This window comes from Bos mutus, chromosome 14 (assembly GCF_027580195.1).
Source record: "Bos mutus isolate GX-2022 chromosome 14, NWIPB_WYAK_1.1, whole genome shotgun sequence".
Lineage (NCBI taxonomy): Eukaryota > Metazoa > Chordata > Mammalia > Artiodactyla > Bovidae > Bos > Bos mutus.
In genome coordinates this window covers 8,561,593-8,578,800 of record NC_091630.1, presented here as the reverse complement: position 1 = coordinate 8,578,800, position 17,208 = coordinate 8,561,593, and the positions used below count along the sequence as shown (strand labels likewise).

Below are 17,208 nucleotides of genomic sequence, written 5' to 3'. Positions count from 1 at the left end.
AAATGTGTCTTTCTTGGTTTTAATTTTTAATTCTTTATTACTTTGAAATGCAGCATCTTTTTTTTTTTATATTTAATTTGGCCATTTGGATTGTCTCTTTTGTGACATCACTGCATATTGTCTGCCCATTTTTCTTGGTCTGTGAAAGAATTATTTTTGTGTGTTTCTTTTTTCAAATTTTAAAATCTTTATGTAGTCATAGTGTCAAATTTTTTTATGATTTCACTTTTTGTGTCATTGTTTATGAAGTCTTCCCTGCCCTAAGCTCAAAAGACATTTTTCCTACATATTCTTCTAAAAAGTTTAAAGTTTTGCTTTAATATTTAGGTGTATAATCTACCTGAAATTAATTTTTATATGATATAAATAAAATCAATTTTTTTTCATATAGTCAGTTGTAAAGTACAAGTCATCGAATATTCTTTCCATATAGACTTACGCCATCTTTACTGTATAAATCTTTATATAAATAGGGATTGTTTCTGGACTTTGCTTTTCCATTGGTCTATTTGTGTATCTCTGTGTCAGGACCTTGATATCTTAATTATTCTTGCTTTATATAAATTTTTAAGCCATTGTAATGTTTTGTTTAATCTATCCCAGCAGTTAAAATTTACCTGCTTAATACATAAGAATATTGTATAGTATAGTAACTTTCTTTGGAACCCTTGACCTTCTTTTGAAAGCTTTATAAGTAAAAAGGAGTACGTTAATATTGCAAAACCTTATACAAAATAAATTAGTTAGATTTACTTCTAAGCTTAAAATTTTGTCTGCTGCTTCAAATGTAATTCAAAAGCTACCAGAACCTATGTCAGAGATATCACATGATTTTTAATGAAGGACATTTTTTACCAACTTTTTGTATTTTTTAAACCAACTTTGTTAAGGCATAATTTACATACAGTAAAATGAATCCATTGGTTCAATGGGTTTTGACAAATAATCAATATATACCTCATGTAACCAACCCCACAATGAAACTGTAGAACATTTTCAGCTTCCCCAGAAGTGCTCTTTTATTCCTTTTCAGTCATTTACTATTTCCACTTCCATTAATCCTAGTGCTCCCTCCTGCTCCAGGCATCTGCTCATCTGCTTTCTTTAGCTATAAAGTAGTTTTGCCTGCTCTAAAATTTCATATAGATGAAATCACACAATATATTCTTTAGTGTTAGGTTTTTTGTTGTTTTTTTTTTTTTTTTTTGCTCAGCATAATGTTTTTGAGATTCTTCCATGTTGTAGATATTGGTAGTGATTTTCTTTTAAATTTGGAGTAGTATTCTGCTGTATGAATATAGGATAGTTTATTTATTATGATAAATATTGTGAATAATGCTCTGTGGATAGTTGTGTTCAAGTCTTTGTGTATACACACACACAATAACCAGAAGTGGAATTGATGAATCATGTTAAATCACTTTAGAAACTGCTAAAATGTTTTCCAGAGTGGTTGTACCACCAGTAGTATATGAGTGTCCTGGTTACTTCACATCCCTGTTGACACTTGGTATAGTCAGTCTTAATTTTTAGCCATTTTAGTGTGTGAGTTAGTTGTATCTCATTGTACTTTATATTTGCATTCCCCTAATGATTAATGAAATGGAGCATTTTATCATGAGTTTATTTACCATCTGTCTTTTTCTTTTCTTTTTTTTCTTTCTGATAAATTATCTGATCAAATCTTTTGCATGTTTTTTCTGTTTGGGTTGTATACCTTTCTTTCACTGAATCATAAATTTGTTGACATCAGTATATTGTACATGTGTGAGTTTATTTCTAAACTTCATTATGTTCTACTGATTTATAATGTGTTTTCTCCAGCTTTATTGATATATAATTGACATATAACATTGTGTAAGTTTAGGGTATAGAATGTGATGATTTGATTGATACCTGTTTATGTTGCAAAATGTTTACCACAATGAGTTTAGTTAACATATTCTTCATTTCACATAATCACTATTTTGTTGTTGTTTTTGTTGTAGTGAGAACATTAAGATTTATTCTTTTAGCAGCTTTCAAGTATTCAATGCAGTATTGTCAACTATAGCCATCTTGCTGTACACTAGATTACCTAGATTACGTATCTTTAGGTCCACATCAAGCTTTACAGACTGTTGTAGCCAAGTCAGATAATGAAAATTCACTAACTTTATAGTTTTTCAGATTTATCTCCCTTATTCTGGGTCCTCAGCATTTCCACAGAAATTTTAAGTGAACCGGTAAATTTCTACCAAAAAGGCTTATTGAAATTCTGATTGTTTGAAATTAGTTTGAAAAGAATTACCATCTTAATATTGTCTTCTGATCCGTGAGCAAGACATTTCTCTCTGTGCTTTGTATTTTTCAGCATAGGGGTCTTGAACTCTTGTCAAACTTATAAGCATTTTGTATTTTTTTATACTATTGTAAGTGGTACTTTTTTTATAAATTTCAAATTCCACATTTTGGATGCTAGAATACAGAAATACTATTGATTTTTGTACACTGACCTTGCTTAACTCACTTTTTAGGTCTCAAAACCTTTTTGTAGTGTATTCCCTCCCATTTTTCTCTACTGTCAGAATTTTACTTAAACTTGTACTATAAATACACAGTACATTGTTACTAATTTTTGCTTTTGTAGACTATCTTTTAAAATAATTTTTTAAAATATAAGAATGAATTTTATTTTAACCTTCATTTATTCCTTTTCCAGCACTCTTAATTTTTTTATGTAAATCCATGTTTATGTCTGGCATTACCTTCCTTCTGCCTGAACAACTTCTTTTAGTCTGGTTTTTTTTTTTGCTGTTATTACCTCACAAAAATTACTTGAAAACATTGACTTAACAACTCCTTATTATTATCTTTCATGGGTCTGTGGCCTTAGTGGTTTCGGTGGCCATGTCTCAGTAATGTGGTTGCAGTCAGATAGGGTCTAGGCCTGGAGTGCTTTAAAGTCTTGACGGGATTGGATGGTCCGATGGCTCACTCACATGGCTGGTAGAGTTTAGCTGCCCCGGTAGACTGGAGGTAGCCCCTACAAATGGCCTCTCCAAAAGGCCTGGGCTCTTTACAGCACAATGTCTGGGCTTCAAGACTAAGGCCTGGAAACGAGCCTGTCATTTTTAGCCTGTCATTTTTAGATTGGTCTTGAGCAGTCACGGATCTTGCTCAGATTCAATGGAGAGATGAGAAAATGTCAAGAATTTGTGGCCACTTTTGATCTGTTTAAGAGTAATATGAATTTCCTTTCATCTGTATTTACCAATTCAAGGCCTTTGCCCATTCTTTTTTTATAGACTCCATTGTTTTCTGGGAGCTCTTTCATACTACAGAAATTAGCTCTTCAAGAGTATTTTTCCTGTTTCGATTTTGTCTTTTGATATTGTTTATAAATCTTCCTCTTTAAATTTTCACCCTGATATGGATGTTGATATGAATTTGTCTCTTCCTGTTCTCCTTCCTTTGTCTCAGTGGTGTGCATTTGTGTAAGATGAATGAGAGGGGCTGGAAACATTTTTGCTAGAAAAGTGGAGGCTCAGTAGAATACCTGAGCATGCAGATGGGGTATTTTACTGCAAATTGCAAAATGCCTTGCCTTGGGGGAAAAAGCCTGGTGTTTATTTTGCTTTGCTCAAGCCTATTCAGCTTTTTTCATTCCCTAAGCTAGCCAATCAATATCACAGTAATCCAAGTCTATGCCCCAACCAGTAACGCTGAAGAAGCTGAAGTTGAATGGTTCTATGAAGACCTACAAGACCTTTTAGAACTAACACCCAAAAAAGGTGTCCTTTTCATTATAGGGGACTGGAATGCAAAAGTAGGAAGTCAAGAAACACCTGGAGTAACAGGCAAATTTGGCCTTGGAATACGGAATGAAGCAGGGCAAAGACTAATAGAGTTTTGCCAAGAAAATGCACTGGTCATAGCAAACACCCTCTTCCAACAACACAAGAGAAGACTCTATACATGGACGTCACCAGATGGTCAACACTGAAATCAGATTGATTATATTCTTTGCAGCCAAACATGTAGAAGCTCTATACAGTCAGCAAAAACAAGACCAGGAGCTGACTATGGCTCAGACCATGAACTCCTTATTGCCAAATTCAGACTGAAATTGAAGAAAGTAGGGAAAACCACTACACGATTCAGGTATGACCTGAATCAAATCCCTTATAGTTATACAGTGGAAGTGAGAAATAGATTTAAGGGCCTAGATCTGATAGATAGAGTGCCTGATGAACTATGGAATGAGGTTCATGACATTGTACAGGAGACAGGGATCAAGACCATTCCCATAGAAAATAAATGCAAAAAAGCAAAATGGCTGTCTGGGGAGGCCTTATAAATAGCTGTGAAAAGAAGAGAAGCGAAAAGCAAAGGAGAAAAGGAAAGATATGTACATCTGAATGCAGAGTTCCAAAGAATAGCAAGAAGAGATAAGAAAGCCTTCTTCAGCAATCAATGCAAAGAAAAAGAGGAAAACAACAGAATGGGAAAGACTAGGGATCTCTTCAAGAAAATCAGAGAGACCAAAGGAACATTTCATGCAAAGATGAGCTTGATAAAGGACAGAAATGGTATGGACCTAACAGAAGCAGAAGATATTAAGAAGAGATGGCAAGAATACACAGAAGAACTATACAAAAAGATCTTCACGACCCAGATAATCACGATGGTGTGATCACTGACCTAGAGCCAGACATCCTGCAATGTGAAGTCAAGTGGGCCTTAGAAAGCATCACTACGAACAAAGCTAGTGGAGGTGATGGAATTCCAGTTGAACTATTCCAAATCCTAAAAGATGCTGCTGTGAAAGTGCTGCACTCAATATGCTAGCAAATTTGGAAAACTCAGCAGTGGCCACAGGACTGGAAAAGGTCCCTTTTCATTCCAATCCCAAAGAAAGGCAATGCCAAAGAATGCTCAAACTACCGCACAATTGCACTCATCTCACATGCTAGTAAAGGAATGCTCAAAATTCTCCAAGCCAGGCTTCAGCAATATGTGAACCGTGAACTTCCTGATGTTCAAGCTGGTTTTAGAAAAGGCAGAGGAACTAGAGATCAAATTGCCAACATCTGCTGGATCATAGAAAAAGCAAGGGAGTTCCAGAAAAACATCTATTTCTGCTTTATTGACTATGCCAAAGCCTTTGACTGTGTGGATCACAATCAACTGTGGAAAATTCTGAAAGAGATGGGAATACCAGACCACCTGATCTGCCTCTTGAGAAATTTGTATGCAGGTCGGGCAGCAACAGTTAGAACTGGACACGGAAAAACAGACTGGTTCCAAATAGGAAAAGGAGTACGTCAAGGCTGTATATTGTCGCCCTGTTTGTTTAACTTATATGCAGAGTACATCATGAGAAATGCTGGACTGGAAGAAACACAAACTAGAATCAAGATTGCCGGGAGAAATATCAATAACCTCAGATATGGAGATGACACCACCCTTATGGCAGAAAGTGAAGAGGAACTAAAAAGCCTCTTCATGAAAGTGAAAGAGGAGAGTGAAAAAGTTGGCTTAAAGCTCAGCATTCAGAAAACGAAGATCATGGTATCCGGTCCCACCACTTCATGGGAAATAGATGGGGAAACTGTGGAAACAGTGTTAGACTTTATTTTTCTGGGCTCCAAAATCACTACAAATGGTGACTGCAGCCATGAAATTAAAAGACACTTACTCCTTGGAAGGAAAGTTATGACCAGCCTAGATAGCATATTCAAAAGCAGAGACATTACTTTGCCAACAAAGGTTCGTCTAGTCAAGGCTATGGTTTTTCCTGTGGTCATGTATGGATGTCAGAGTTGGACTGTGAAGAAGGCTGAGCGCCGAAGAATTGATGTTTTTGAACTGTGGTGTTGGAGAAGACTCTTGAGAGTCCCTTGGACTGCAAGGAGATCCAACCAGTCCATTCTGAAGGAGATCAGCCCTGGGATTTCTTTGGAAGGAATGATGCTAAAGCTGAAACTCCAGTACTTGGCCACCTCATGCGAAGAGTTGACTCATTGGAAAAGACTCTGATGCTGGGAGGGATTGGGGGCAAGAGGAGAAGGGGACGACAGAGGATGAGATGGCTGGATGGCATGGCTGACTCGATGGACGTGAGTCTCAGTGTACTCTGGGAGTTGGTGATGGACAGGGAGGCCTGGCGTGCTGCGATTCATGGGGTCGCAAAGAGTCGGACATGACTGAGCGACTGATCTGATCTGATCTGAAGCTAGCCGTTTAGTACCATGCTTTCCAGCTCAAGGCTGCTTTTCTTCAGTAAACGTACATTTTTCAGTCATCATCCAGTTCTAACTCCTATTAACCCTATAAGTATTGTTTATGCATCATTTCCTATGTAAAGCCTTTTCTGAAATTTCTAAGTCAAATTTAATGCCCCTCCTCCCATTGCACTTTCTGCATATCTTTATTTAGAGAAGTTCTCAGGTTTTATTGCAATTTAATATTTTATTTTTCTGCCTACCTTTTAATTTGTGAGTCCTCCAAAAATGAATCCTGGGATGTCATGTTCATCTTTGTATTCCCAATACAAAGCACACTGTCAGTCATGTAATAAGCACTCTGTTTTTGACAAATGAGTGGGTTTTAAAAGTCTACTGCTACCCACTTTGTGCCTTTACAAGAATTAGAAGAGGAATAGAAAATTATACAAAAATGCAGATTTTGTTAAAATAAGATACTTTGCTGCCATCTGGAAGGAAATCTGGCATATCCATGCTGTGAGTGGTACCCCTTTAGATGCACATCGTTAGTAACTGTGTGCAGTAGCCATCAGTTTCAGAAGCTGTCTCAACTACCTCTTACCTGTATACTTTGGGATTTGTTACTAAATACTTTTTGTCTTGATTTCCCTTGCCTGTAGTATGGTGATCGTAATGCTTGCCTTATTTCCTTGTAAGACTATGACAATTAAATGAGATAAGACACTTTAGAAAATTTTAGTAGGTGTATTTTCTTAAATACTATGAAAGATTTGAAATTTTCTCCATTTTCAGTGATTAATATGTGCAGGCATGATAGAATAAATTTACTGTTTTTCGATGTTATTCAGATATGTTGACAAATACAAATTGAATACACTTAGGCTATACAACGTGGTTTGTTTTAAAGGTATCTGACCTGATGATTTAATATACATTGTGATATGATTACCAAAATCACGTTAACTAACACACACAATTTGTATGGAAACACAAAAGACCCAAATAGCCAAAGCACTCTTGAGAAAGAAAAATGGAGTTGGAGGAATTAAGCACCCTGACTTCAGACTATAGTACAAAGCTGTAGTCATCAAAACAATATTGTACTGTCACAGAAACAGAAATACAAATCAGTGGGACAGGGTAGAAAGCCCAGAGATAAGCCCGGGCACCTGTAGTCACCGAATCTGTGACAAAGGAGGCAGGACTATGCAGTGGAGAAGAGACAGTCTTCAATAAATGGTGCTGGGAAAACTGGACAGCTGCATGTAAAAGAATGAAATTATAATACTCCTAACAACATGTGCAAAAATAAACTCAAGATGGATTAAAAAGAAAGTGTTATATAAAATTTTAAAACCTTAGATAAAAAGTGTATTTTTTTTTCTATCAATAGTGTAAGACGAATGGAATGCAAGCCTTTTCTCAAGGTCTTAATGAACAACAACATCATTCTCCAGTTAAAAAAGGTAAATTTTTACCATAATTACCAACTTTCATAAAAGATTCATAGCAATCATGTAAAGTTAATATTTGCTTACCTGGAAACCTTATGTACATTAGAAATTTTATTATATTCTTTTGGTTGATTTCTGTATATTACAAATTATGGGTTTGACTGCTCTAAACAGACTATCATTACAGTGACAAGATAGAGGTTTATTTCTGTCTTTTGTAATATGTAAAATTTTAAGCTGGTATATTAATTCTGTTCTGTGAAGTGCTACTAGCCCCAGTATTAAACTGTCCTTGGTTTTACCATCTTTAATACGTGGCTTCCATCTTAATGCCGAAGATGAATGCCTCTGCTCCGGCCATCACATTCTCTTTCTAGCCATCAGGTAGGAAGTAGGGAGGAAGAAGGTTCTTAAAACTATGACTCAGAAGTTGCATATATAACTTCCACTTAATGTCTCATTGGCTGGAACTTAGTCATGCTGTACAAAGCAGACTGGAAAATGTAATCTTTAGCTCTGCAACCAGCTAACTTTATCACTGAAGCAGAAAGGAAGAACTGCTCTTGGGAAAAACCAATAGTCTCTCCCACACCGGCTACTTTTTAATAAAATAAAGGTTTTTTATTAATGTAGTTTCCAAATTTTGTCAACCAATCTATATATGTAATTTACATGTAATTAAACCCTGTTAACACTTTCTTCTAGTACTTAACTTCATATTCTAAATAAAATATTTAAATTGTTTCTATATTTTTCATTTCTATATTATATTTTGACAACCTCTTTTGGAAGATGAGACTTTATATCTTCTACATCAGTCCCCTCATTTCTTCAGCCCTTCTATCTACCCCCTTTCCACCATATAGTTACTAAGTTTCAGTTAGAGTATCATCACTCTTTATATTATATATAACTGTGTAATTGCAGTAGCTTAGCTGAAAAGTGGAAAAGGCAATGGCAGCCCACTCCAGTACTCTTGCCTGGCAAATCCCATGGTAGGCTGAAGTCCATGGGGTCGCTAGGAGTCGGACATGACTGAGCGACTTCACTTTGACTTTTCGCTTTCATGCATTGGACACGGAAATGGCAACCCACTCCAGTGTTCTTGCCTGGAGAATCCCAGGGACGGGGAAGCCTGGTGGGCTGCCGTCTATGGGGTTGCAGAGTCAGACCCCACTGAAGAGACTTAGCAGCAGTAGCAGCAGCTGAGAAGTACATACCTGTTTCATAAAATCCATCCTTTTTTCTGGAGCTCATGTTCACCTTGTTTTTCTATGTAACTATTGTTAATTTTGCCCATCATTTGCTCCAGCAACTCTGCCACACTTATCTATATTTTCCTTATGGTTGGAGAAGACTCTTAAGAGTCCCTTGGACTGCAAGGAGATCCAACCAGTCCATTCTGAAGGAGATCAGCCCTGGGATTTCTTTGGAGGGAATGATGCTAAAGCTGAAACTCCAGTACTTTGGCCACCTTATGCGAAGAGTTGACTCATTGGAAAAGACTCTGATGCTGAGAGGGATTGGGGGCAGGAGGAGAAGGGGACGACAGAGGATGAGATGGCTGGATGGCATGGCTGACTCGATGGACGTGAGTCTGAGTGAACTCTGGAAGTTGGTGATGGACAGGGAGGCCTAGCGTGCTGCAATTCATAGAGTTGCAAAGAGTCAGATACGACTGAGCAACTGAACTGAACTAAACTGAAAAATGTATGAATTGTTATTTTTTCCCCTGGAGATGATTTTTATTTTAGACTATTCCATTATCCATTTCCAGTATGGATTAATTCCTCTTCAGTACTACTATAAAGCTGTTGTCTTGGAATGAATTTTACTGTTTTTATCTGGAGACATCCTCTTTGCAATTCTTAGGTTTCTTTTTTCATCTTTTTGTCTTGAAATAAAACTCATCATTTAAGCCATTATAAACGTACAGTGTCATGCAACCATCAGTCCAGTTCAGTTGCTCAGTCATGTCTGACTCTTTGCAACCATATGGACTGCAACACTCCAGACTTCCCTGTCCATCAACTCCCGGAGTTTACTCAAACTCATGTCCATCAAGTTGGTGATGCCATCCAACCATCTCATCCTCTGTCATCCCCTTCTCCTCCCACCTTCAATATTTCCCAGCATCAGGGTCTTTTCAAATGAATCAGTTCTTTGCATCAGATGGCCAAAGTATTGGAGTTTCAGCTTCAGCATCAGTCCTTCCAATGAATATTCAGGACTGATTTCCTTTAGGATGGACATGTTGGCTCTCCTTGCAGTCCAAGGGACTCTCAAGAGTCTTCACCAATACCACAGTTCAAGAGCATCAATTCTTCAGCGCTCAGCTTTCTTTATGGTCCAACTCATCACATCCATACATGACTACTGGAAAAACCATAGCCTTGACTAGACGGACTTTTTATTGGCAAAATAATGTCTCTGCTTTTTAATATGCTGTCTAGGTTGGTCATAGCTTTTCTTCCAAGTAGCAAATGTCTTTTAATTTCATGGCTGCAGTCACCATCAGCAGTGTTTTTGGAGCCCCCAAAAATAAAGTCTGTCACTGTTTTCATTGTTTCCCCATCTATTTGCCATGAAGTGATGGGACTGGATGCCATGATCTTAGTTTTATGAAAATTGAGTTTTAAGCCAAGTTTTTTTAAGGACAGACTTTTTGGCACAGTGGGGGAAGGAGAGGGTCGAATGATGTAAGAGAGTAGCATTGAAACATATACCATATGTATATGTTACCATATGTAAAATAGATAGCCAGTGGGAACGTGCTGTATGATGCAGGGAACCCAGCACCCATGATCAGTGACAACCTACAGGTGTGGGATAGGGATGGAGTTGGGAAGGAGGTTTAAGAGGGAGGGGACATATGTATACTTACAGCTGATTCATGTTGATATATGGCTGAAACCATCACAATATTGTAACATAATTATCCTCCAGTTTAAGACCACAAAATTTTTAAAAATGAAAAGAAAACAACTGAATACCCAAATAGATACATGAAGCAAAGTCTTGAAGGGACAAAAATGCAAGAGTTTCTTCCCCACAGATTTGATAATATCATTCTTCTGGTATATGGATGTGTTCACCCACCTGGAAACTTTCCAGAGCCTGCACTTTTTTTCTTAAACAGGTTTGTTTTTAAATTTTCATTTATTTATTTTTGACTGTGCTGGGTCTTGACTGCTGCATGGGCTTTTCTCTATTTGCGGCAAGCACGAGCTACTCTCGAGTTGCAGTGCGTGGGCTTCTAGTTGCGGGCCTCTCTTGTTGCTGAGCACGAGCTCTGTGGTGCACGGGCTTTAGCAGTTGTGGCTCCCGGTCTCTAGAGCACAGACTCAATAGCTGTGCATGGGCTTAGTTGCTCTGCGGGCTATGGGATCTTCCTGGATTAGGATCAGACCTACATCTGCTGCATTGATGGGTGGATTCTTTAATATTGAGCCACCAGGGAAGCCCCCAAACCTTGTAATTTGGGGATTTTTTTGGAAGCTTCATCACATAGGCACAATCTATCTTTAATTCAGTCTCCAACCCCTGTCCCCTTCAGAGGATGTAGGAGTGTGGCTGAAAGGTCCATGCTTCTCATCATTGCTTCGTCTTCCAGCTGACCAACCACTACCCATGATCCCACCAAGAATCATCTCATTAGAACAGAAGACCAAATCACCCAGAAAATTTTAAGGAATTTAGGAGCTCTATTAGGAACCCAGAGTCAAGTAACAAATATTAGAATGAAAGATGCTCTTAAGTTTTCTTATCACTTAGGAAATTACAAGGAAAAGAATCTCTGTACCAGGAACCAGAGCAGTATATATTTTTTCTATTATTTCACAATATGGAAATCTCAGTTGCCAATCCTTTTCTGTTAGCATTTTAAAAATTACAGCTCCACTATTTCTGACCCAGTAAATGTCTAATATAGACCAAGATGGTGATAGTCTCTGATGAGAAATCTGCAGATATTTGACTCATTCTTCCCCTTAAAGTTAGGGATCCTATCTTGTAGCTTTGTCACCATTACCTCAAATAGTCCTTGATTCACAGTAGGTATACAATAGATGTTTCTTGAATTCATGTTGATTATATAAATTTTTCATAAGTTAATACAAAAATATAAAGATAGGCTTATTAGAGTTCCACTTTGGTAGGATATGAATTGCCCAATAGCTATTATGCCTGCTATATTTTATAAGATTTCTCTACTACTTGTGAATAACCAGATTAAAGAAGCCATGCATTTCCAATTTTCTGAAATTTTTCCATGGTTAATTGGCTTTGTTTCCATGTAAAAGGAAAATTGGAGGCAGTAGATGTTTGTCAGAGTTTTTTCCCCTCCCTTCTCCTTTATGTAAAAACTACTTACTATTTTACAAAATAATGGACTGATAATAGACATCCAGTAAGAAATGAGTCAAAGGTGTTCTGAGAGACTGTGCACTCAGAACAGAGAGCACAACATCTGTGTGCTCAACATTACGTTTGATGTTCCATATCTACAGAGAGAATCAAATACAGCAGAGATTTCCTGTTGAAGCTCTCAAGTGTTTCCATCTGCAGAAAAAAACCAGACTTTCTGCCTGATCATCCCATTGTACTTCAAAAACCAGTAAGTAATTTTCTAATTTTGTATCATTTTAATTCTAAATATATACTAGAGATTTTCATATTATTTTAATTCTAAAATATTTGCCTTTTAAACATTTTTAATCTTTCTAATTGTTAAATATAATTCAGAAAAGTACATAAATCTAAATATATGACCAATTATGTAACTAATTACCACTCTTGTCAAGAAATAGGATGGAATTACATTTTAGGAAATACTTTTCTGTTGAAAGGTCATGGAAGGAGATCCTGTGTTATCTTCTAAAAGTGTTATTGTTTTGTTTTTCAACTGACTTTTATAATTGATTTTACTATAGGTTGTGAGAGACACAGGAGATTTTACTATATATTATGAGATACAGGTAAAGTTTTATTTTTTACTGCATGGATATCAAGTCATCCTAGCAATATCTAGCAAAAGGATAGACCTGCCATCTATTTTTATATTTATGTGTGGTCTGTTTATGGGCTGTCTGTCCTGTTCAGTTACTTGTTTTATACAATAGAACAACATGTTCTGCAACATGACTTTGTTGTTTCTTTGCCTTTATTTTTTTTAAACATTTTATTGCCTATAGTCAATTAACATTGCTGCGTTAGTTTTAAGTGGATAGTAAAAGGACTCAGCCGTTACATATACGTGTATCCATTCTCCCGCAAACTCCCCTCCCATCCAGGCCTCCACATAACACTGAGAAGAGTTCTCTGTGCTGTACAGTAGGACCTTGTTGGTTATCCATCGTAAATAGAGCAGTGTGTACATGTCGATCCCAACTTCCCTAACCATCCCTCAACCATCCTTATCCCACTGGCAACCATAAATTTTTCTTTGTGAGTCTGTTTCTGTTTTGTAAAGTTCATTTGTATCATTTCTTTTGGATTCATATAAGGGATGTCATATGATATTTCTTCTTCTCTGTCAGAGTTACTTCACTCAATATGACAATCTCTAGGTCCATCCGTGTCACTGCACCTGACATTATTTCATTATTTGTAATCGCTGAGAAGTAGTCCATTGTATATATGTACCACATCATCTTTATCCATTCCTCTATCAACAGACAGTTAGGTTGTTTCCATGTCTTGGCTGTTGTAAACAGTGCTGCAGTGAACATTGAGGTGCATGTATCCTTTCAGACCATGTGTCTCTCTGGATATATGCCTAGGAGTGAGACTGTAGGGTCATATGGTAGCTCTGTTGTTGCTGTTGTTCAGTTACTGAGTCATGCCTGACTCTGCAACCCCATGGATGGCAGCATGCCAGGCTTCCCTGTCCTTCACCATCTTCAAGAGCTTGCTCAAACTCATGTGCATCGAGTCAGTGATGCCATCCAACTGTCTTATCCTCTCTCATCCCCTTCTCCTCCTTCCTTCAATCCTTCCCAGCATCAGCGTCTTTTCTAATGAATCGGCTCTTCACATCAGGTGACCCATGTATTGGAGCTTCAACTTCAGCATCAGTCCTTCCAGTGAATATTCAGGGTTGACTTCCTTTAGCATTGACTGGCTTAATCTCCTTGCAGTCTAAGGGACTCTCAGGAGTCTTCTCCAACACCACAGTTCAAAAGCATCAATTCTTCAGCACTCAGCCTTCTTTATGGTCCGACTCTCACGTCCATACATGCTGCTGCTGCTAAGTCTCTTCAGTCGTGTCCGACTCTGTGCAACCCCATAGACAGCAGCCCACCAGGGATTCTCCAGGCAAGAATACCAGAGTAGGTTGCCATTTCCTTTTCCAATGCATGAAAGTGAAAGGTAAAATTGAAGTCGCTCAGTTGTGTCCGACTTGTAGCAACCCCATGGACTGCAGCCTACCAGGCTCCTCCATCCATGGGATTTTCCAGGCCAGAGTACTAGAGTCGGGTGCCATTGCCTTCTCCGATCCATACATGACTACTGGAAAAGCTATAGCTTTGACTATGTGGACCTTTGTTGGCAAATTAATGTCTCTGCTTTTTAATGTGCTATCTAGGTTTGTCATAGCTTTTTCTTCCAAGGAACAAGCATCTTAATTTCATGGCTGCAGTCACCATCTGCAGTGATTCTGGAGCTGAAGAAAATAAAGTCTGTCACTGTTTCCTTTGTTTCCCCATCTATTTGCCATGAAGTGATCAGACCAGATGCTACTTTTAGTCTTTTAAGGAACCTCCATACTGTTCTCCATTAGTGCTGTACCAATTTATATTCTCACCAAAATTTTAGTGTGGATTTTTGATAATAGCCATTTTGACTGATGTGAAATAATCTCATTGTATTTTTGATTTGCATTTCTCTAATAACTAAGCAATGTCTATTTGTACATTTTAGAGACCCTTGTTGGGCACATTATTTGCAAATATTTTATCCCAGTCTGGGGTTGTCTTTTCACTTTGTTTATGGTTTTCTTTGCTGTGCACAACCTTTTCAGTTTAATTAGGTCTCGTTTGTTTATATTTGTTTTTATTTCCATTATTGTGGGAGATGGAATGAAAAAGATTTCTAAGATTTATGTCAGTGAGTATTCTGCCTATATTTTCCTTTGGGAGTTTTATTCTGTCTGGTCTCACATTTAGGCCTTTAATCTATTTTGAGATTTTTTTGTGTATGTGTTAAAGAATGACCTAATTTTATTTTTTGACATGCAGCTGTCCAATTTTTCCAACATTATTTGTTGAAGAGACTGTCTTTTTACCAATGTATAGTCATCCCCTTTGCCATAGATTAATTGATCATAGGTGCATGGGTTTATTTCTGGGCTGTTATATTGATCTATTTTTCTATTTTTGTGCCAGTACCGTACTATTGTGATTACTATAGTTTTGTAATATAGTCTGAAGTCAACAGCCTGATTCCTCTAGCTCTGTTTTTCTTTCTCAAGATTGCTTTGGCCATTTGGGGTCTTTTGTGTCTCTATACAAAATTTAAGATTTTTTGTTCTAGTTCTGTGAAAAATGCCATTGGTGATTTAATAGGGATTGCATTGAATTTGTAGATTTCCTTGGGTAGTATAGTCATTTTGACGATATTGATATTTCCATTCCATGAACATGGTATATTTTTTCCTTCTGTTTGTGTCTTCAGTTTCTTTCACTGGCATCTTATAGTTTTCAGAATACAAGCCTTTGTGTCTTTAGGTAAGTTTATTCCTAAGTATTTTATGCAGTGATAAACGGGATTGTTTCTTGAATTTCTTGTTCTCATCTTTCATTGTTAGTATATAGAAGTGCAGTGGATTTCTGTGTATTAGTTTTGTAACCTGCAGGTTTATCACATTCATTGATGAGCTCTAATAGTTTTTTGGTAGAATCTTTAAGATATTCTATGTATAGTATCATGTCATCTGCAAACAGTGAAAAGTTTAACTTCTTCTTTTCCAACTTGAATTCCCTTTATTTTTCTTGTCTGATTGCTGTAACTCGAATTTCCAAAACTGTGTTGAATAAAATTGGTGAGAGTGGACATCCTTGTCTTACTTGTGGTTTTAGAGGAGATGCTTTCAACTGCACCATTGAGTACGGTGTTAGTTGCAAGTCTGACATATATGGTGTTTATTATATTGAGATATATTCAATCTGTGCCCACTTTCTGGAGAGTTTTTGTCATAAATGGGTATTGAATTTTGTCAAAATATTTTTCTGCATCTATTAAGATGATTGTATGGTTTTTATTCTTATGTGGTGTATCAAACTGAGTGATTTGTGTATACTGAAGAATCCTTGCATTCCTGGGATAAATCCCACTTGGTCATGATGTATGATCCTTTTAATGTGTTGTCAGATTCTGTTTGCTAGGATTTTGTTGAGGATTTTTGCATCTGTGTTCATCACAAATCCCACTTGGTCATGATGTATGATCCTTTTAATGTGTTGTCACATTCTGTTTGCTAGGATTTTGTTGAGGATTTTTGCATCTGTGTTCATCAGTGATTTTCTTTTCTTATGGTGTCTGTCTGGTTTTGGTATTATGGTGATGGTGGCCTCATAGAATGAGTTTGTGAGTTTTCTTTACAATTTTTGGAACAGTTTCAGAAGGATAGGTGTTAGCTCTTCTCTAAATGTTTGATAGTATTCACTGTGAAGCCATCCAGTCCTTGAATTTTGTTTGTTAGAAGTTTTTTTTTTATGACAGTTTCAATTTCAGTTCTTTGATTGGTCTGTTCATATTTTCTGTTTTTTTTTCCTGGTTCAGTCTTGAGAAGCTCTAACGTTTCTAAGAATTTGTCCATTTCTTCCAGGTTATCCATTTTATTGGCATTTAGTTGGTTGTAGTAATCTCTTATGATCCTTAGTATTTCTGTGGTGACAGTTGTCACTTCTCATTTTCATTTCCAACTGTATTGAGTTTTCTCTTTTTTTTCTTGATGACTCTGGATAAAGGTTTATCAAATTTGTTTATCTTTTCAGAGAAACAGCATTTAGTTTCATTGTTCTTTCTTATTATTTTCTTTGTCTCCATTTCATTTATTTCTGCTCTGATCATTATGATTTTTTTCCTTCTATTAACTTTAGGTTTTGTTTGTTCTTTCTCTAATTGTTTTAGTTGTAAGGTTAGGTTGTTTATTTTTCTTGTTTCTTGAGGTAAAATTGTATTTCTATAAACTTCTGTATTAGAACTGCTTTTGCAGCATCCCATAGGTTTTGGATCATTGTGCTTTCATTTTCATTTTTCTTTAGGCATTTTTTTATTTCTTTTTTGATTTATTCAGTGATCCATTGTTTGTTTAGTAACATATGGTTGAGCTTCCTCCTGTTTGTATTTTTTATATTTTTTTTCTTGTGGTTTACTTCTAATCTCATTGTATTATGATCTGTGATTGGCAGTCAAGTGGGCCTTAGGAAGCATCACTACGAACAAAGCTAGTGGAGGTGATGGAATTCCAGTTGAGCTATTTCAAATTCTGAAAGATGATGCTGTGAAAGTGCTGCACTCAACATGCCAGCAAATTTGGAAAA

The 17,208-nt window shown here is 36.8% G+C and overlaps 1 protein-coding gene across 3 annotated transcripts in view; it reads left to right on the top strand.

The window, feature by feature from the left end:
* C14H8orf88 (chromosome 14 C8orf88 homolog) overlaps nt 1–17,208 on the top strand; it is a 36,712-nt gene that overhangs the window by 12,725 nt on the left and 6,779 nt on the right. The window contains exons 4-7 of one of the 3 annotated variants that reach the window (XR_011466841.1): nt 7,603–7,675; nt 10,719–10,802; nt 12,172–12,278; nt 12,595–12,617. Coding sequence is in view for 2 of the 3 variants with exons in the window: in XM_070382816.1 (XP_070238917.1) it covers nt 7,603–7,675; nt 12,172–12,278; nt 12,595–12,639 (225 nt within the window). In the remaining variant the exon portion in view is untranslated. Of the gene's footprint in view, nt 1–7,602; nt 7,676–10,718; nt 10,803–12,171; nt 12,279–12,594; nt 12,640–17,208 lie in introns of those variants that run through there. The other 2 variants (XM_070382816.1, XM_070382817.1) reach the window with 2 other exon arrangements.